Source organism: Botrytis sinoallii (assembly GCF_014898435.1).
Source record: "Botrytis sinoallii strain Bc 23 chromosome Unknown BSIN_021, whole genome shotgun sequence".
Classification (NCBI taxonomy): domain Eukaryota; kingdom Fungi; phylum Ascomycota; class Leotiomycetes; order Helotiales; family Sclerotiniaceae; genus Botrytis; species Botrytis sinoallii.
In genome coordinates, this window is record NW_024066048.1 from 422630 (window position 1) to 444724 (window position 22095).

Consider the following 22095-nt stretch of genomic DNA (forward strand, 5'->3'; position numbering starts at 1 on the left):
TTCAGACATATATGTAACCAGCTTGCGAGTAATGCCATCTACCTAGGTAGGTACCAGGTACCCAGCCCTGTAGATGCACTAACAACTTCTTTATTTCCCTATTAGGGTTTTGCATAAGGTCAGCTTACACGGATCGATTTATGGCTGGAGTGGGTAGGTAATGTGTAGTTATCTTCATATTGTTGCGCGTACAGTGACAATTGGTGATGTGATGATCATCATTGAGAAGATTATTACCAGTACCTACGATAGGTACTTTGGTGGTAGATATATACAGGGATGTGATTGAATGAGTGGAGTGGGATGACGCTTTACTGTTTTGGTAAACGAATGCGAGGAGGGTCACGTGGAGAGTATGTTTGTTGGATGGATAGTGGAGAGTTATTGAGATTCCTGTTGGAGTGTAATTTTTTGGGATGTGCTATTTTGGTTTTTTACTCTGTTCTGTTGTGTTAGTGTCAGTTGTATTTATGTATGGATGGATGGATATTGGACCTTGGATTTATTATTGTGGCGTAGAATCCTTTAAAATCCTAGATTCTTGGATTTGAAGCAAGCTTGATGTGATAACTTATATCGACGACGAGGTGTCGAGATGTGAGACAATTGATGATCAAAGATAATCGCGCTTGTGGTATTGCATTTCTTTACCTTGAAGTTTCTGCGGTTATTCTGGAAAGCTTCTTTGGAATTTGTAGCAGTCCGTTATGGGTTTGTGCATGGAATCGTGGATCAATCTTACTCCAGTAGAAAACATCTAGATCTGAAAATTATTCGAAGTAGATGCTTTTATATTCTGCTGCTTTTCGATGGGATCAAAGGTTGAGAATTGTGCACGACGTATGAAGGATAGGTAGGTGAAGGAACTGCTTACTCGCGGGACTATATATATTGTTTTTGAGTTCTGGATTTTGCATATTTACTTAGGAGCTCTGGGAGTCATTTTTGAATTGGAGGACGGTACAGATCGGGTGTTTCAACTGGTATAATGAGGGTTCTTTCCTTTTATATGATACTTTGGTAACTATATGTCTGGGGTGAAGAAGGGATAGGGAAGATATACTGCAATCAGAGCTAGGTAATCTTCTGAACATATAATGGATAGTGACGTTGTCTTGATCACATATTAAATTAAAAATTAGACACTAAGTCTATCTATATCTAAACTTTTTTGGTATGTACCGACTTCGTCATCATAAAATTATCGTCCAACCAGGCAACTCTCATTTCTTACCCTTTTGAAATGATAACTTTGGATTGCTGAATTGAGAGTAAAAGCAATGTATATATTAAATTCGACGCAGTGAAGCAACTTCAGCATACGAAACGAAATCCAATGTAAACAGAGAAATCTACAAACATCCCTCTCTAAAAGCTCTCTTATTTTTCTCCGGTTCCTCCCCCAACATATCCGGATACTTCCACCTGAAACCCCACTTAAACCACAACGCCAACTTCTTACCCGCACTCATCTCCTTCCACTGCGCCTTCAACCGTGCCTGCTCCTCCGCACTCTTCGCTCTATACGTGGGTCCCGTACAACACAGGAAAAGCATCAAGATACAACACCACGCATACGGAACTCCTCGTTTGCGATTCAACCCCAACATGATCCCCTTGAACGAAAGCCAGGATTCGAAAAGTCCAATGAGCAACCAAAGCACGACCCAGCCGACGGGAACACAGATGATAATTAGCAGAATCGCGCGGTCTCCACACCAATACACGTCGCAGGTGTACGAATCGTAGTATGTAGAACTACCGCTGCCGCTCAAGGTGGAATCGTAGCCGGGGTATCTCCATGTGGGAGTACAGGTTGCGGTTGAGAGAATGGTGGTGCATGTTGTTGTGGGTGTGTAACAATAACTCATTGAATATGGTTCGTAGTCTGCAGCAACGCTGGCTAATGTATCGGCGGCCACATCGGTGGGATTGAGAATGGCGTTGACGAATGTCGTGGCGCTCACTCTATCATCGTAGTAGGTATATTTTGATACGGAAGTGGTGAAGACCGAAGGTTCAATGGCGTTTGCGACGATACTGGGGATGTAGATCGGGACGTTGGTTACATATGTCCAGTTCTGAGCGGTGCCCGTACAGCTGGGGTATGGGGTGTAGGTGATTGGAACCACGTAGCTGGTTGGAACAGCAGTGGTTGTCGCATAGTAATCATAGCTGGAAGTTGGTCGGGAACCGCTACCGGGTGGAAGAACTACTTCGACAATGGTAACGTGTGCATAGGCGGATGTATCAGTGAGTGTTTCGATAGCATTTGTGACGGGAGTCGCATTTGGAACAACTCCGTGGGTGATTGTTTCGACTTCTTCGGTATAGGTGGTGCTGAGAAGGGTTTCGGCTTCTATGTAGGTGTATACGGATACTTCGACGTAACTTGTGACAATGTAAGGTGCTGGTGCTGCGAGGATTGGGGCCAAGAAGAGGCAGGGTATGAGGAGAGACCTCATATTTGTGCGGTCGTATGGTATCGAACTCGAATTGAATTTTTATGTCGTGGTTGGTGAGTGACAACTAGGTTTTGAATAGCAGGCAACAGTGCATGTAAATTATTCCAAATTATTTTCGTGCGCTTGTCCAAAAAAATTTAACGAGAGACGAATGAAGATTCTAATGAGAATGCGACAACAGCGATAGCGACAGCGACAACAACAACCAACAGCAATAATAAAAACGACGACAACAAAACAATATCAAAAATAAAAGATTGCGCGACAATAAGGATAAATATCAACTCGTTGTACGTGAATCATACATAACCTTAAATTAAGCATGAAATTAGGTATTGAATGTAACTCTGGGCGCATCCACTCCTGCCTTACAAACTACCCTGCTGTGCCTCTTTCTACATAAGACGGAGTGATAATTCTTCCTTTTTCACTTGGCATTGTAACCGAGTGAGATTATTCGCGCAGAGATATTGATTGATCGATATCGACTTCGAGGCGATTTAGAGCTTCGCGGAGATATGAATATACTTATGACAATCCCGCATCACTGATCCATCAAATCGAAAACAAAGTATTCACGATCTTCAACTCGAGATCTTGAAAATACATGATTTGCAGAGAAAATCTTTTTGGATGTCTGGTGGAGAGTGTGCAGAGGAAGCCTAAAAACAGAAAATGACAGGTCGTGGATTCGGCTAGTCTGTCGGATATATATCCTAAAAGGGTGATCTGCCGATGCGATCTAGGCTTGTTTGTTTGCACGGCTGTGAAGGTGGTCGTGGTGAATTTTTTTTCGATAGCCCACTTATGGTGACTCGTTACGAGGCAGATGGTTTTGGAGGGGGTTGTATGGGAGGTCATTTCAGGAGAGAGGGGGGATCTGATATCATAGGAAGATATCGATCATGTAAACTTTGGAGATTGAGAGATTCTTGGATAAGCGGTTCTTGAATATTGGGTAGAGGCCTAGCCATCAATACTTCGCTTGCTAGTAAATGTAGTCCTTCTTGATATGTTCGTTGGAATCCATGTAATCTTCACCTTACAGTCCACCAGGTCATGAGCGGCTAAATCGATATTCAAATTTCGAATCCATTCGACGTCCCCCTGAAAAAAATCGAGACGACGTGTCAAGTAGTATCGCACATGCTTCGCACATGCTTCGCGCATGCTCGTAAGGCGCCGTGCTATCCCAAAGAGATTCTTACCGCTTTGGACTGTTACTTCTCGAAACATATACATTAGCATAAAGAAAAGCCATTCTCGAAAAATCTTAGGGTGAGTAATGATTGCATTTTTTTGTCATTCTTCTCCATCCTGAAACTGCTTAGTCCGTTCATTCAATTGCATGATCTCACACAGCCAGAGATACCCTTACGAGATTTTCCAAAACAAAAATCCGCCTTAGATATCAAGTCTCCAAATTCCATGTTACCCCAGGAAGAGGTTCATAGCATGTGATTGCCTTCGTCTCTTGCCTAGTACATTCTCCTGATTCGATTCTTCCACTCGACATTTCTACTCAAACTCTGCCCCTTGAGGATTCAACCTCACACTCCCATTTACGTCCTTCTCATCAACTTCTTTCTCCTCACCAAAATCCATACAAATTTCAATATTGATATCAACTTAGTGATTGAAAGTATAAGTACTGAAATTTTAAATACATCATTGCAATCCTTGATATTGTTAAAACTAGGGAAAGCTAGCACTATGAATATGTCCATTGTCCCGATACTTGAGAACCTCGGCATCGGTCATCTCAGACTCTAAAAAGTCCAGCTCAGACATCGAAATGACATCCGTATCAGATTCTACATCGAAGTCGCCCATAGAAGATTGACCATCCAGCTGAAACGATTCCTCCGACGTCTCAAGCGGTAGTCCCGCCGGTTTGAATTCGGATCGCCGTGTCTTGATATAAAAAGCGAAAGTGCTACCCGTTGCTTGAGAATCCGTATATCCAATGCCAATTGCACCTCCTTGTAACTCCGCAAGCTCCCTACAGATGAATAATCCCAGACTAGAATCGCCATACTGCGTATGCGTGCTTAAAGACTTTTGGGAAAATTTCTTAAAGAGTGTCTGCCTCTCCGTTTCACTTAGTCCTTTACTGGTGTCGGTAATTGAGCAATGAAGGTATACTATCTCTCCTGTTCCCGAGGCATCTTTCAGAGTCGGGTCGTTTCGTGCTGTGCGAAGAGGTATGTACTGTATCTCTCGCCCGATCTCTTTATGGTAAGGGGATCCAGTTGTGGCTCCAAGACGCACCACTACATTCCGGGTTTCGGATGATTTTGTGTATTTGTTGGCATTTGTCAGGAGATTGAGGAGTAGTTGTAGAAATCTTGAAGGATCGAAGCAAAGCCATTGCGAATTCAAAGCTTCCATGGAGGGATCCACCTCGAGTCGGATATTGATATCTAACTTAGATGTTTCTCCAGAGAGCATAGACATAGCTGTATCTACAATACAAATTGGCTCTGTTCGAGTTGGTGAAATTGAAAACAGATCGATGTCCAGTTTAGACATCATACGAGCATCCTCCATCAGTTTTTGCTGATGCTCTCCACAAGCTAAAATAATTTTCGCAATTTCGATATTGCGCCGTACCTTCGACTTAATCTCCCCGTAACTATTTGAATTGTCATCATGAAGGACGTTGTCATGAGTTTGAGAAAGAGCTTTATTAATCTCATCGAGACTGGAGATCATGGTGTGTGCTGCTTGGACGACGGCCGATAGTGGGTTCATCAACTCATGACTCGTCATGTTCATGAATTCTTCTCGTTCTTTTTTCTCCTTCAATGCCTCGTTTTCTCTTCTTTCCTGTACTCGAGCAGCCCATTTGATGTGTGTGACATCACTAAGACATCCAACAACATGCTCCACCTCCCCCTCATCATTGAGCCGTGGGACAGCACTACATTCGCCCCACGTATAGTAGACTTCGTCCTCTTCAAATAGGGCAGGATCTGGAGCTGTAGGTCTCCAGAGTGTTTTGCACCTTCCTTGAAAGTGGACAGGGCATTTCTCTTTTATAAGGGTACGCCATTGTTCTGCGACAAACTCTCTATCCTCATCAATCAAACAGTCGAGCCATCTTAGATTTGAATGCTCTTCTATTGTCCCGCCTGTGATTCTTGTCCTTAATACAAACCATATTAGCTAACGATTTGGACGTCAAATGATTCGTCTCATCTGCATATATCAGGATATCAGGAAATATGAATAACTAGGCTGAACATACCAGGCCTCATTCGCGAATAATAAGCTTCCGTCTTTTGCATCGATAATAAACATGGCAATAGGAGACAATTGGCTGAAGTTGGAGATTAGACTCGTCATATCTAAGAGCTGTTCCGAGATGGACTCTACAGCTGTAGAAGACCAATCTTTGCTGCAAAAGAATTTGGCAAACGGCGTCTCAAAGGATAGAGAGGGTGTAAAATATGCGTGAGCAGCTACAGCTGAGTTATGTGAGCCGGGTGACATCATAATTGAATAGCGGTCTTCGCAACGAGAATTGGGATTCGGCTTCCAATTTCCAATTGGAGAAATCTTATTTTGTGCAGGTCTCGATTGAAGGTGCTTGCAATGATTGGCGTCGGCATCTTCTTGTACTGATTTCGAAAATGCCATCTCATGACCGGAAACCACACACCATCGATCTCCCAATAAAACCTTGGACCATCTTTGATGCCGAAACCAATATTGATTGACTGCCTTGCTGGGTCGAGTATGTATCCATTTGACAAATGCATTTCCACCCTGGCATGAGTTTCCTGAAAGCCATGAAGCAACGTTTTTAAATTTGGCGTAAGTCTTGAAAGCATCGTTCTTGAAGACTACAGGAAGTGCACAAATCTCGTTTTCTATTGACATATCAACGATGAAGGAGGGCCTGCTGTCTTGCCGGAGCAAATCAACCGCCCCAAGCTCTGCCAGAACCAACTCTGTGCCTGTTGTCTCTTCATTATTGTTGCGCCTCAAATTTCCCTCCACATGTTCGACAGCGAGAGAACGTACCGATCCGCATTGAGTGGTCATCACGCTTATCTCCACACAATAATGTTGTTTATTTTGATTATCTTTGTCGTGAAGAGTCGCAACCGTAAAAGCTCTATTTACAACTGCTTCGTCTCCCCTCGGGATGATGATCTGCCAACAGATTTCAGTAGACAATGCAGAAGAGTGATAATTGATTCGACGCAGTATAGGGTCCTAGCTCTCAAACATCGTTTGATTGAGGATCGATGGGTACCTGAAACAGTGAAGTTTAATACTTACGACTTTTGTAAAGAATTTTTTTGTAAAAGATCAATTGACTGGGTACGAAGCTCAAGATCTAAAGGACCCTTTTTCAGGATTGCATACATACTTTCGATCATCGAATCAAATCTGGCCCAAAATTAAAATCTACGGTACTATCGTTCTTTTTGGAATTGAAGAGTAATGAGGGGCATTTTAAAGTTTCTCGTGATGTAAGTGTGCGGGACAATGCTAAGTAGTCCCGATCGGTTACTCATTGATCGTTGACTGGCAAAGCTTCTTGGGTTAACAAGAAGTTTTTCTGGAGAACTTGATCCTCTAGCACGAGGTCTGAGAGTCTGAGAGTCGAGAGAGTTTGAGAATATATCGGTTGTTGGAGATGCGGATGTGCTATCATTCTCTCCGCTAAGGAATTCACTGCCACAGTGACAGTAAGCTAACCCTGTCTCGAGCGCGTATACCAATGGTGTACTGAGTAAGAACCATCACTTGAAGATCATTTCTTGGTAACAAGGCCTTGCTTATTTGACCTTGACAATCTCGACGAGCAAGAAAAGCTTGTCAGTGGCGACTTGGGAGAGCTCTCCACATGGATAGATGGATGGACGGATGGGACAATCCACAACTTTGGACCCTTGGTACAGTAGGAAAGTGGCGAAGAGAACATGCAGATTTGGTTTATTTTCAGCAAATTAAGTGCTCTTGTGGAAGTCCAAGCATTGAAGATTTTGTTGAAGTCTTGAAGTATATACGAAGGGCCTGCACATCTTAACATCGCATACATACCTATGGTAGAGAGGCGTGTGAGGTAGCTAGAACAATCGTAGGCCAAGTCTTAAAAGTCTCGGCTAGCTTTGGTTGTTGGATGATCCATAAATTCACGTGATGTCACATGTATTTCCATAACCTTACCTTATTCCTTCCCTCTGTCGTGTTATGTTCTATCTAACATTATCATTACGACAAACATCAGCATCAACACCAACCATCACACAATTTATGTTTCAAATCCTCCTATGTTGTGGTATATAAAATATCTAGGTACCTATCTATAGATTATCTTATATCTCGTCCAATGATATGTACTCTTCGGGGTCACCGTTTTCAAAGCCGGGGAAGTGAGCAGATTCAAGCAGAACACCTTTTTCTTAACAATAATCCTTCGGTGAGTTCTGCAATTGAATCCCATGAATTATCTACAGTGTATAATGTACAATGTACACTATGTTGAATTGCTATGAACCAAGTCACCTAAGGTGGTAGCTATTCCAATCATGATTTCCGTGTCGATTTGACCTAGTTTGTTCGATCTTGTTATCAATATCCAGCCAGGATGCTGGATAATGGATGACTGGAATCACTCACCATGGTGCTGTGATCATGACAAGCCTGATGATGTTATGAGTACAACTCTCATCTGGTAGCTTCAAAAGGTTGCCATGTCAAACCATTAATATGCGTGTACACCCGCGCAAGACTCATATCTTCCAAAAATCTGATCAAACTTTTATTTTGGCCTAGAACGGCGACTTTACTTCGTCATCAATCAATATTTCCCCACGTGAATCTTTCCTCTCAGGAGTCGGCGTTGTTGAAGCCAATGCCAAGCAGATAAGCCTAGGTATATCGGCCATCTAATTATTTTGGCTCAGACTATAAGTGCTGTGGCAAGCGAGTAATAGTGTTGGGGTATGCGACCATCTAAACGGCCTTTTGATCGAAGCTTTTGTAGGATCCCGTTGGATACCCGCGTTTGTGCGTGATCCGCTTTCATAAATTCTACTGCTCCAAAGGATTGCAAACCACATGACTATACAGACTTTAAAGCTCTTTGGTTGACAATGCCTTGACGGAAAGTTGAATTCCAGCACTTTGATTCAATGCTTAGCGGAACCCTGAAATGATTGATTTACTTGGAGCAACCTACCATCCGTCAGCTGTTCGACCAAGCTTACGACCTTCTTTTGCCGTGCTTTCCGTTTCTCTCGCGTCTACCGCGCCAGATAATTCCCTGGTAGTCTTCTGTAATTTTGTTTTTGCCGGCGAACGGGTTTAGGCACAAGCCCATGCTTTTCAGCGTACTACAGCCGCCTCATACCGCGCTTGTGGTCTCTCTTACGGTCATCGATGGTCGAGTATCTCCCCTCCCCGAGGACAAGTTTTGTGTGAGCAAATATTGTACTCAGGTCTTTTTTGCTACTATGCCTTAATTGGTGTGAAAATTTCATAGCGCTTCTTACGAAAGCCTTGTTGGATGCGTGTTGCAAAGCGGGTAAGGCTGAGCATGACTTGCATATAAGCTACCATTTCAAAAATTATATTACGATCATCCAAACTCAAACACTCAACTCATAGCAATTCGATTGCACTCTCCACAGCTTTGAATTTATCATCCACATAATATTCTTTACTGTTCGCTTGAACAGTACCCACAAAGTTGGCGAGTAAATTGATGAGTAGTTTCTTGTATAGACGACGCAAATTAAAAATATGAAGCCCATCAAGCCGTCCAATATTTCCTACTCTTCTTCTTCTACCAACTTTTCTTCATCCACTTCAGATCCAGCATCTAATATCTCCATTCCTCCAGCAATATATACAAACAATGCATCAAATAACAATAACTCTATCCCACCAACTCCCCCCAGCATTTTCACTATCCTCCAACAACCTCTCCTTCCATTACCAATAACAAGCACAAGAACCCACAACCCCATAACACGTCTTCCAACCAGAAACCCCGCTTCCAGCGCCGCAGTAGTATCAAATACATCTACCACTACAAAAGGTCTAGTGTCAACCCAAAGAACTAAAATCATCAAAACATTCGTCTCCCCGAAAGGCTGCACGAAAATCATCCTAATGATCACCATCACTACAATGCAAGAGCCATTTTTCGACAAGGAAAAGAATTCATGGGTTATGCGACGCACGACTGAAATACGAAAAGTGATGGTCAGAAAGCGATTGCGACCTGATTCCAACGATAAGAAAAATGGTATCGTGAAACACAATACGAGAAATGCTAGAGGAAAGAGAAGAAAGGAAAGAAAGAGACCAAAAAAGGGAGGCTTCGATTCAATGTGAATATTCGATATTACATTATCTCCTCTTGTAACATCAGATGAGGGGAGATTGCACATACATAACATGACTTTGAGATACTTGTATATATGGTGAGGAATGGCATGATGGGATATGGTATAGGGGTTGGGTACGGCATAGCATGGCACGGCGGGACTAAGACGGGGCATACAAAAGGATTGGTTGGTTGGATGCATTGGTAGGACAAGGACAAGGAAAAGTGATATACCATGGTGTAGCACAGGATAGGATAGCATAATTTTGGAAATTGGGGATAAAAAACGGATGGTGTTGGGCGTAATTCTATTTTGATTGTTATTCCATTATTTGACTGGATGGGTTTTGACGCCTTCTCAGCGTTGATAGATACGCGTTTAAGTGTAGAATCTATTCAATGATAGTATTTTGTTTAAGAATTTCAGGCAGATCACATTAAGATGGCTAGAGTTCGTATCGTGAAACATTCGTACATAGTTCACGACACTACCGCATTAAGGTTACTATTCAGTTATCCACCAATACACTTAATTCAACCGCTAACCTCGAATTTCCACTCAAACAACAACCACGCTAGATCCTCCATCCACAAATGAAAATCAGGAAAATAAATCTCTCAAATGAATGTCCATCCATATATCTTTCCATGTATACCCTTTCCCCATTGTCTCCTCCCTTCTCCCTCCATCCCATCTCAATCCAACCCTAAGCACCCCCATCAACCCATTCAATCACTAATTTCACCTCTTGACAATCTGCAGGCAATCCCTGCGTTCCGTTAATATACGCACGAACTGGAGTTCCTTCCAAAAACGCATCAGTTTGGCTTTGTGATGTATCTGGGTTTACGGATCCATAGGTTGAAGGAACCGAAGATGATGTTTGAGCGCAGAAACGGGCTTGGTTATCTGGATTTGGGGGGTTAGTGTTTGTGTATATATTATTACTCATCATTAGAAAGAAAAAAAGAAAGAATCGAAGATGCGAAAATCGATCAGAATGAATTGAGAAGGAAATAAAGCAACATACCATTCCCAATAAACTCCCATTTCTCAACTTCAACAAACTCCCATACGGATACTCACTCGTGGAATCCACCACCAACGTCCCATTTAAATCCTTACCCTGCATATCCCTCAACTTATTCCTAGTCTGTAAAACCGTATACCCAGAGTCCCACACACGTGCGAATTCATCTCCGAAATATCTCGTTTTTGCATCGGGGGTGATGTTATCGGAAGTTCCGGGATGAGAATGAGAGTTAGAAGATGAGGAACCGGAACAGGAAAGTAGGCCGGATGATGAGATGGAAAATATACATGCGGAGGTACGAGAATTGGTTGTGAGGCCCCGGGAGGATATGAAGGGTGAGGGGGGAGAGAGGTTGAAGTATACGCGCATGATGTATGTGAGGAGAGAGTAGCGGGAGGGAAGGAGTGAGAGGCGGAAGGAGGGGGAGTTGGGATCGCTTGGGGATGTTGGGATAGCTGGGGTGGAGGGCGATGTGAATGAGGGTGATGATGGCGCTGAAACGGGGTTGTAACCATAGTAGCCTCCGCTGGCTGGTGGAGGTGGTGGCGGAGGGGGGTTGTTTGAGCTGGAGGGTAAAGAAGAAGAGGGATCGGTTCCAGAGGGGAAGCTGGATGAATTGTTTAGCCCACTTGAGGTTGTAGGCGAAGATGGATCGTTGTTGGTTGTACTTGGGGAGGAAGGATCTCCACCGGTTGTGCTTGGAGAAGATGGATCTCCACCAGAAGTAGTTGGTGAGGAAGGATCTCCAACAGAAGTAGTTGGTGATGAAGGATCTCCACCGGTTGTACTCGGACTCGAGGAATCCCCTCCAGAAGTGCTAGGCGCTCCAATCGACTGACTACTCGAAGAAACCGCCCCCGTAGCTGAAGAAGATATCGAAGCACCACCACTTCCCGATGGATCACTTGAATCACCTCCATTTCCAGTAGGTGTGGGTATACTAGAGGGATAATAAGTACCATATCCATATCCATAACTTGGACCACTACCATTTCCACCAGGAAGCGTGCTCGAAGCTCCAGATGGGTCGGAAGGGTACGTAGTAGAAGCTACTCCAGAAGGATCTGTACCTCCTGATGGATCTATGGGGGTTGAAGAACTGCCAGAAGGGAATGAACCTGGGATAGTTGATGATGATCCAGAAGTCCCAGATGGGTCTACACTTGCGTTGGTTGAAGAAGCTGATCCTGGGTCTACGGGAGTTGAACCGTCTGATGGGAAAGAACCACCACTTGTTGGGGAGCTTGGATCAGTAGGTACAGATCCGGAACCCCCTGATGGGTCTATGCTTAAAGCAGTTGAAGAAGCTGATCCTGGATCAGCTGGCGTGCTAGATGTAATCCCCGATGGATCTGCACTGACATTAGTCGAAGATGCTGACACTGGATCCGTAGGTGTGCTAGAACCAGCCCCTGAAGGGAAAGATCCACCACTCGTTGGAGAACCAGGATCAGTGGGTGCAGATCCAGATCCGCCCGACGGGGCTGCACTTATATTAGTTGAAGAAGCTGATCCGGGATCAGTCGGAGTGCTGGATACAGTTCCCGATGGATCTCCAGCACCCGATGTTGGAGATCCGGGAGGATCAATCGGGTTCGATTGTGTTGGATATCCGTAATATGATGGACCACTTCCAAAACTACCTGGTGGGTCCGTAGGAAAGCTTCCACCTGGATTTATGGGAGAAGTAGGATCTCCTGGATCAGAAGGATCCGATTGACTTGGACTTGAACCCGTGGGTGCTGCTGAAGAAGCTGGAATAGGTGGCCCGCAAGGAGGTAATGCTGTAGATATACCAGATGGGTTGCCGGTAAGACTTATTTGTGTTGGTCCATTGGCTGTTACTGAGCCCGTGATTGATGATGATGAATTATAAGGATTCAACAATGCGGTACAATTGTCAACTTGTAATCTATTGATTTCTACACAAAAGTTAGCTTTCTGAAACTGTACTTTGCTTGAAGCAACCCAAAATATCTTCTTCGCTAGTTGATAGTGTTGAGTAAAGGCATCAGAAATCTTATCATCGAATGTGGAATTGAATATTCAAACCTCTTTCAACATGTGTAGATCATTTCATGGGATATCCAAGCATCACCTCCATAACTTTTTCTGCCAACTGAAAAGTAACACAACAATACTAAAAGAAAATAAGGAAGGACCTACCAATAGCAATATAATCCCCATCATCTCCACAATTGGCGGTTATGCAATAAACAGTAGCAGCCTGAATAGTCTCTGCATTAATTTTCTCGCATTGACAAATAACATTCGTGAGTCCACAAGAGGTGGATCCAACAGCATTTTGAATGCAACTATCCGCACAAGCAGGGATAACAAATGTGGCATTTGGTGACGCATTTGGTACTGAGGAGGGAACAGCCGAAGGAACAGAGCCCGCAGTTGATGATGGAACTGCAGATGGAGGACTAGAATCAATAGGAGTAGTAGTGGGAACAGATGATGGAGCTGCCGATGTGCTAGCTGGAGCCAAACTTGGGGCTGCAGATGGTATTGCTGAAGGGGCTGCCGAGGAAGGAGCCGCACCAGCATTTCCAGCCGCAAGCACAGAAGAACATTCTGCATTAGCATCATCCAGCACCTCTGTACAGTCTTAGTCTGGGCTTTCCATTTCATTCATTTTGTAAAAAAGAGGGATACTAACGAAGAGCTTCCTGGATTCCACAAGCCTGAAGTACGCAGCTTGTTGCTACTCCTTGGATCAAACTAGCATTGTCAGGATCACACTGACATGCTAGATCCGCGGCACCACAACTCGTTTCTGCGGCTACTGCTGATGCAATGCATGGAATTGCACATGATGGGATTGATGGCGCTGGAGCTATTACTGGGCTAGGATCATCGCGGTTGAGTAATGAAGCGGGAATTCTAAAATGTTACTGTATTAGCTACTTTGTTCAGTTGATTTGCAGAAGGAAAACTTACAATGCAGAGTTGACACATACGAATAGAGAAAATAAGGAAACGAATGTCTGAACCATCCTGGCTTATCTGGTAAGCTTGAGATGGTCAATTAAGAGAAGAAAAGAGAGATAGAAAAGAAAAGAAAGTTGCTCTTATCACATACTAGTTCAATGGGTATGGTAGTCATATATATTCTCCCATAACACACACGATCTCTCACAAAAGGTCACCAAATCACAAATACAAATTTCCTCATTATGACTTAAAGATCTTCTGTGATGCACTCTTGTAACTTCGCCCGATCTCTCCACGAGGATCGATATATATAAATCAAGAACATATGCAAAGAGAAATTAATCTCCGACACCGAACTAGTTCCTGGCCAGCAGATCTTCAATACCAGATATAAACCCCCCAAAACTTCCCTCATTGGCTCCAAAGCCATGTTGCTAAGCCATGGTATCACGTGGTGGTCTCCGAAATGTATGTTCCAGACACAAATGTGTGACGGAACAATAGGACAAACTTCTATCACCCCGCACAGCTAATGATATATGACAATGTCGATATCGAAGTCATACCTACATCGTACAAATAGTTATAAAGCCTAAAATGCTCTGCCTCTTTCAGACTCTGCTGTGGCCATTGTATACTGCTCATTCTCTAGAGTCTGTAACATATTTTCTCTCTCAGCAATAACAGCGTCAAACCATCGGACTTCGGCGACCTTATTTCTTGCCCACTCTCTCCACTCATCTCCCATTCTCTGCTTGAATTCGGCATCCTCCAAACCTTGATACCTCCCCAGAGATAACCTCTTTGACTCGAAATTCTTAGTGCACTCTTTTAGAGCAATATCCCTGTCAAGGTCCCAGCTTCTGAATGCTGCAATAAAAATTTTCTCGTATGAATCTTTCGCAGCTCGAATATGGTATGCAGCATACGGTCTGTCTTTCCAGAACGCTTCGAGCTTTTCCGTATTTTCCTTCACAGCACGGATATCCTCTTTCCGAAGTTGATCGTATTCATTTTGGAGCTGAAACTCTTGTTTCGAGTATTCTGTTTTGTATTCCCTCTCTAACTGGTCATATTGGCTTAAATGACGTTTTTGTAGCTTGTAGAACCCATTTTCTCGTTCTTGTAACATTTGAAATTCCTCCTGCGAGCGAGTTGTAAGACGTGATTTTTGTGAACGATGTAACACATTTAGATGCTCTCTTATTTTGATGAAGTTGGAAGCTATTTTTGCAACTCTTTTATCCTCTCGGCGACGCCGAATGGCTTCTTCTAGTTGAAAATCACGTTCGGCTTCTCTTCCTAATTCTTCGGCCTCTCGTCGTTCGAAATCCTCGACCATTTGAATAGCAATCCGTTCTTCTTCTGCCGCTTTCCTAATTCGTTTTTCTTCTTGCCTGGTTCTTCTTTCCTGCAACTGCGTTTCTAGAGCAGCAGCTTCTTGTCTTAGTTGCAAGTTTTGCATTAACTTGGTAAGTTCGAGTTCTGTACATCCACAGGTCTTCCATTGGGCAGAACACACGTAACACCATTCGGCTTTACAATGGCATTTTATATGCCTACAGCCTTTGTTAAGTTCGATGAAAACCTTGCAATTATAACATTGCTTCCACCCTCTATCATCTGCTAAATTGACTGTAGCTTGAAGATCTTTGTCCTGAGGACACTCCATATTTGCATGCCATGAACCTCTGCAAGTGATACACACCTTTGTTTCGCAAGCAGGACAAGATGCGCATTTGCGACCTTTGTCGATCCAATTGTTGTGAATCCACCTTTCACATCTTGGCTTAATACAATAGATCCGGTCTCCTGCAGCGATCTCCCGCTCGTAAACCTTCAGTTGAAATTCTTTTGCCAGGTTTGGTTTGATATTTTTTACAATGGTCTTATGTAGTATATCGTTGAGACAGCACTTAACCGGCCACATCGGCTCTGTTTCCATGGCAGTACTGTATTGTGTGTTAGATAATCCCTGATGCGTGTCTTAGAAACAACTTACATGACTAGTCTTTCGAAACAATCTTTGCAATAGTCGTGACACTGCACATGAACCATGTCGTTCACTGGAAAATCATCCAAACATGAGACACATTCTCTATTTGATCGGTCAGCAAGATTTCTTTCTGTTTCCGAGGTTCATACCTGACAGGCTCCGCAACTACAGATTTGCCCTTATGTTGTCTCTTCTTAAGCATCTTAATAAACCTAGAAAGGAGGGGCAATTTGCTATATCCCTGACGAGGAAGGCTTGAAATCGACTCTGAATGATATCTCTCAGCACCAGAAATATACCCAGAATCAGACGTAGTGCTAGTCTCTTTTGATAATTGACTGTTTACTCGAGACGGTTGCTTTTCCTCAATACTTGAGGTGTCTTTGTCTCTTGCAATTATCTACATATTCCAATCAATAACATGCTCAATATAATAAAGTAAGTTACTCACTTGAAGTTTTGGTCTTGATGGACCTGCTACAGTGACATTGGATGAACTGGATGCTTGAGAATTCTTGCTGGGGGTTGATATACTGGTCTTCTTTTTTGATTGAGATGCAGCTTCGAGAAGTCCCAGCTTTTTGCGCGACACAGCTTCATCTAAAGATCTGTAATTAGGCTGTAAAATGGGGCCCCATGGGTCGGGTTTTCGATCTCACGTCCCACCCATCAGGACCTATGAATTGGGTAGATAATAGTATAAATAGATATCCCACCCATAGATTATCCAATGGGTTACTAAGACTTCAATAGATTGCCAAGAACTTAATGGGTAATTCAAAATATTATGGGTAACCCAAAACCCAATGGGTAATTCAAAATATTATGGGTAATCCAAAGCCAGGATCTATTAAGTATCAATATGATATATATAAAGAATTCTATTAATATTTCTATTAATTACCTTTTTCATATTATATTTTGATTATATTTCTATTATAGAGTTGGAAAAGTGTTTTATTGTATTTATAGTATTCAGTAATTCTTTTAAAAGAAAATATATTTATGAATTTGTAAAAGTACTCGAAATAATCAAGTTAATCTGTATTATATAATAATTATCAGAGATAATATTCTAAAATATTTATACATAACCCGAATCAGAAGCATATCCTTTTATTGAATTGTAATTTGTTTTTAGATAAATTACTATAAAATTTGTTTTATAGAAATTAAATGATTATTATAAAACTTAATAAGATATTAAGAAATTAGATTAAACTATATTCAAACTTTCTAACTAATATATTTTAGTAGTTTTTGTAGGAGTTATAATGTAGTTGATTATTAACAAAACTCTTAGAGTTAAATTCCCTAAATGATTTCTTGAACCAAAATATTTAAAAGAAAAGCTTTCAGATCAATAACTCGGTGTCTTTTGATATCTTCTAATTTTATATAATATAATTACTGAAATTAGGCTTAGTATATTATTCTATTAATATTTCTATTAATCAACTTACTATCTGGCTTAAAGCGATATACTTTTTTAGAAACTTTCTTAAAACAGGTTTTCTTTGTGTAATATTTTTTGTTGTTTTATTTGGAAGTGATCGACGACTCTGAGTGCTTGGCATTCTATTGAATTAGTAGATAAATTAATAGAATGAAATCACTTAATATACTTGATAACATCTTCTAAATAGTATATTATTATTATAATAATAAAGAAATGAAATTGAAAAAGAGGTCGTTTGTATTATATAATATTTCGTGTAAATACCTTAAAACTTAGATTGTTGCTTTGAAAACAAAAAAAACAAAAACTTCGAAATTCCACTATTATACTACTATTTTCCAATTCTCATCTTTCTTTAATTTTTCTATTATTCTATAAACAACATTCTTCGATTTCTTATTACAGAATCCTTTTTTGCAATCAAATACCTTTCATTCTTCTAATCTTTCTATTAATCCGAAATCTTTATAATATTTAGAAAGCGAAAAGCATCAAAGGACTTATCGTAAAATCCTAATACAATCAAAGTGCATAAGAGGAATAAAACTTTAGAAAATGACCCTATTCGTAAAAAAAATTGAAAAGGCCAAAGCAAGAGATTAGAATGCTATTATCTATATAAAAAAGAAATTGAAGATAATACAAAAATATATTAACGCTTCCGATAATACTCAGCGCTAGATGTTGATTGATTGTGATACAAAAACTCAATACAAACAATATGTATATTAATCTTTATTCAATTAATTTTTCTATTAATTTGATTAATAGAGTAATGAAAGGTAATGATTAGAAAAATATTGTTATATTTTTAGACTGGGGAGATTATGGTGGGTAATTTGCTATTGTAGATGATAATAATAGTGTATAGGAGGATATTGAATATAAAAAGAGTATAATAGAGTATATAAGAATTTATAAAAAAATAATAAAGCTTTTAATTAAGAATATAATCGAAAAGGAAAGGATGATAAGGAGTTTGAAAAAGAAAAGCATTTTTGATTTATAATATCTATAATCCTTTAGAGATAAATAATATTATATGATTAATAGAAAGATTAATAGAAACTGATCTTATTAGAAATATAAGTATTTGCTACTTCAATATTAATAAAAAACTTAGAGAAGTGCTGAAAAGATATTGTCAAAAAATCCCAGAAAATCGGAGGATATTGTAAAGACCTTTTCTATCTTTAACTAATAAGAAATCTAAAAAGGATTAAGATAAGAATTTTTCTTTGTATTGATCTTATAATAAATTGATTAATTTGTTAACCACTTTTTTCTTTATTATCAATTACAAAAGAAACAAAACAAGTTGATAAAGAATACATACAAATTTTAGTTGTAAATTTATATTCCTATTCTTGAACCTTATTTCAAAATCTAATTAGTTAGCTTATTTAATAAACTTTGTGATTTGAGAAAGGAATATAAGAAAGCTATAGAGTATAATATTACTATTTCCATTAATCTTTCTATTAATCTTTTAATTAATTCATTAATCCCTTATTAGAAAAACTTAATATAGAAATTACCTATAACTTTCTTTATAGTTCTAAGAAAGTATTCTAAAGACATATATAACTTATCTCATAAATGATTCTGAAATGAATAATTAGATTAATTTTTTTAATTCTGTATTTAGTAACCAGAGAATCTATTAAAGAGATCAATAATATAGGATTTTTCATTTTAGAGAATAATCGAAGCAATATATTAATATAAGGAGAATTGATTTATAATAAGAAGATCGATTAGAAATTGTGGGATCTTTAATAATTGGTTTTACTTGCAAATACAAATTTGCAAATGTTATTTGATATTCAAGCCAATCAAAAGCTTATTGAGAGTTTCTATAATTAAAACTAGTATTTTAGTATAGAATAATCAAATTGAAGTTCTATTATATACTTTTCTACTAAGTTTTCTATTAATTTTCTACTTAATACTCTTATTCTTGTAAAAATAGATTTTATCTTTCAAAATCTATTAGATATTGAAATCTATTTGGATAATTTCATTATATCTTCCAGTTATCTTTCAAATGCTTTTAATTCTAAGCTATTCGATTTTTTTCGTTTTTCGTCTCCTTATGAATTGTTTTTTGAATTATATAGAAAAAATAAAAGGTTTTTTAAATAGATATAAGAAGTTTATCAGGATTTTATTGAATAATAGAAAATTACTTAATAATTTAATAATCAGATTAATAACTCAACTAATTTAATAAAAAAGATTTATTAGAATTCAATTACTCATAAATCAATATATTGGATTAAATATAATCAGACTATGAATAAGAGAATCAGAAAGCTAATTTTAATATATTGTTAATATAATAGAGAACTGAATTATCCTAGAATTAAAAATATTGGTATTAATATATTATCTAAATATTTTCAAAGTAATATATATCGAAAAGCAGCTTTTCAAAATAGATATCAAAAAGGATTAAATAAATATCCTATTGTAAGAGTAGATAGTAAACAATTAATAAAATATTAATAGAAAGCTAATTCTTTTTCCAATAGATTTATCAAAACCAATTTATAGAAGAAGCATTTTATAATCAACTTCTATGAATAATTATTTTTTTACGAGTATTTTTTCGAGCTATTGAAAATAAAAAATAGTAATAACTTATTTAAATACAAAATCCTGGATTCTCTTTTCTCTTTATATATATACTTCGAAAACAATTAATAATCCAAATCGAAAATCTTGAAAAGAATATATTGCTTTCGAGAATGATAAAAGGAAATAAGGTTATTCTATCTTTAGATATTTGGTTTAATACAAATAGATTATTTTTTCTTGAAATTTTGATTTATTATATCTCCAAAGATTAAAAATTAATTAAAAAACTTATTGGATTCAAAAGCTTAATAAATATTTATTCAGGATAAGCTTTAGCTAAAATTGTAAAAAATGTTATTGATAAATTCGATATTATTAATCAGATTATTTCAATTATTATTGATAATACATCTAATAATTCTAAAATAATAGAAAAAATCAATCAACACTTTAAGAAAGCATTTAATAGAAATCGATTTCTGGATAAACACATTCAGCATATACTTTATTTAGCATATATTATTCAACTTACTTTAAAAGCACTTTTTGGATCAATTTATTTGACTCCAACTAATAAAACATTTATTTGAGATTGGAATAATAATACAGAAACAAGCAATTTAGAAAGAATTCGTTTATTGGAAAATAATACTATTCCTTTTATTCTCGCTAAGATAAATAATTTGATTTCTTTATTAATCTTTTTATTAATCCTTATCTAAATTCGAAAACTAGCTATACTCTTGAATTCTAATACATAACAACGATTAAGATTTCTGAATATTCAATAAAAACTTATCAGAAATAATCAGATGGAGTTAAGAAGGCCAATTAATTTTTTGATAAATGTTTCAATTTGATAGGATTCGACTTGTTATATATTAATACATGCAGTATGTCTTTGAAATGCAATTGATAAATACTGCCAGGATTATTTTGATACAAGAATATTTTCTTTATTAGAAATAGAATAAAAACAAATTGGATATTTTATTGATTTTATTTGTCCATTCAATTTCTATACTATACATATAGATAGAATAAAAGAAACTATTTTGCTATATACATTAGATATTTATGATAATTTATATAAGCATTTAATTGAAATCGTTATTGTTTAATTAAAAAAAAGATGAAATATTTATAGATTGAAAAACTAATAAAAGCTATTAATAAAGTAAAAAGAAAATTGAATAAATATTATAATAATATATATAATAATCTTAATAGTATTTATATAATAGAAGCTTTATTATATTCAGCTTCGAAGGCAACTACTTTCAATTCAAATTCTTATTGATTGAATTATCAAAATCAGGATTGGTAAGCTAAATTCGAAGTATAATTTCGTTGATTTTGGGAAACCGAATATCAATAATATATACTATCTAGAATTATTAACTTCAAGCTTTGCAAAATTCAAATAAGAATAATCTAGTAATTATTTTGGAATAATTTTATTAAAATATTTCTAAATAATATAAATCTCAAGAAATTGTTATAGATGAAATAGATTTTTGATTATACTTTCGTAAGTCTTTCTATTAATCTTTCTATTAATTATATCTCTAATATTTTATTAATCTCTTCTGATATAACTATTCTTTCTTATTAAAAAGTAAAAGAATATAATTATCCAGGTTTAGCTAGAATAGCTAAGGATTTCCTTTATATTCTAATAGTAGAAATTGGTATAAAACGAATATTTAGTTATACTAGGGATTTATATTTATATCGATATAAACAATTTATTTCAGAAACTATTTGTAATAATATTTTCCTTTTTTATTATTAATAGAAATTACAAAAGGAGATTTCAAATAAAGATAGAGACTATTATATATCCCAGAATATTATACAAATTGCTAAAGAATCTATAACTTTAACTAAAAAGGAAATCGAAATCGAAATTGTGAATTTACAAGATAAAATTAATTTTAAGATTAAACAATTTGATAATTAGAACCAAAAGAATTATATTAACAACAAAGAATCGGATATGAATGTTATACATATAATACAAAAAAAGTTTCGAAAATATCGTTAACTACAAAGAAATATACTATTAATCAGGATATCATAATATCTTTTTCAAAATGATTATAAAATCAAGCAAGATATATCAAATCAAATAAATAAAAGATTAGAAAACGAAGATTTAATAATTATAATGATTTACAGATTACTATAAAAGATTAAGCTATATAATCTGATTTATCAAGCTATAATTCGAAAAGGTAACGAATTAAAGATAATAAGATTATAATTAA

General features: G+C 37.7%; 5 protein-coding genes across 5 annotated transcripts; 1 reads left to right on the forward strand and 4 right to left on the reverse strand.

Annotated features, from left to right (window-relative positions):
• Positions 1-1352: 1352 nt before the first annotated feature.
• Positions 1353-2465, reverse strand: EAF02_009696 (uncharacterized protein; the record flags this gene model as incomplete). The annotated part of the gene is made up of 1 exon (XM_038905744.1): positions 1353-2465. One exon carries the CDS (start codon positions 2463-2465, stop codon positions 1353-1355), a length of 1113 nt encoding a protein of 370 aa, XP_038754484.1.
• Positions 2466-4160: 1695 nt separating this feature from the next.
• On the reverse strand, positions 4161-6812 carry EAF02_009697 (uncharacterized protein; the record flags this gene model as incomplete). The annotated part of the gene is made up of 3 exons (XM_038905745.1): positions 6756-6812; positions 5716-6626; positions 4161-5613 (listed from the first exon to the last, which is right to left on the reverse strand). Exons 2-3 carry the CDS (start codon positions 6513-6515, stop codon positions 4161-4163), a joined length of 2253 nt encoding a protein of 750 aa, XP_038754485.1. The 5' UTR covers positions 6516-6626; positions 6756-6812.
• A 2415-nt stretch (positions 6813-9227) lies between these two features.
• On the forward strand, positions 9228-9824 carry EAF02_009698 (uncharacterized protein; the record flags this gene model as incomplete). The annotated part of the gene is made up of 1 exon (XM_038905746.1): positions 9228-9824. One exon carries the CDS (start codon positions 9228-9230, stop codon positions 9822-9824), a length of 597 nt encoding a protein of 198 aa, XP_038754486.1.
• A 699-nt stretch (positions 9825-10523) lies between these two features.
• EAF02_009699 (uncharacterized protein) lies at positions 10524-13852 on the reverse strand (the record flags this gene model as incomplete). The annotated part of the gene is made up of 5 exons (XM_038905747.1): positions 10524-10726; positions 10904-12772; positions 13017-13454; positions 13516-13739; positions 13797-13852. 5 exons carry the CDS (start codon positions 13850-13852, stop codon positions 10524-10526), a joined length of 2790 nt encoding a protein of 929 aa, XP_038754487.1.
• Positions 13853-14382: 530 nt separating this feature from the next.
• On the reverse strand, positions 14383-16456 carry EAF02_009700 (uncharacterized protein; the record flags this gene model as incomplete). Its single annotated transcript, XM_038905748.1, has 5 exons — positions 14383-15742; positions 15793-15888; positions 15936-16186; positions 16238-16386; positions 16453-16456. 5 exons carry the CDS (start codon positions 16454-16456, stop codon positions 14383-14385), a joined length of 1860 nt encoding a protein of 619 aa, XP_038754488.1.
• Between the last annotated feature and the right edge of the window lie 5639 nt (positions 16457-22095).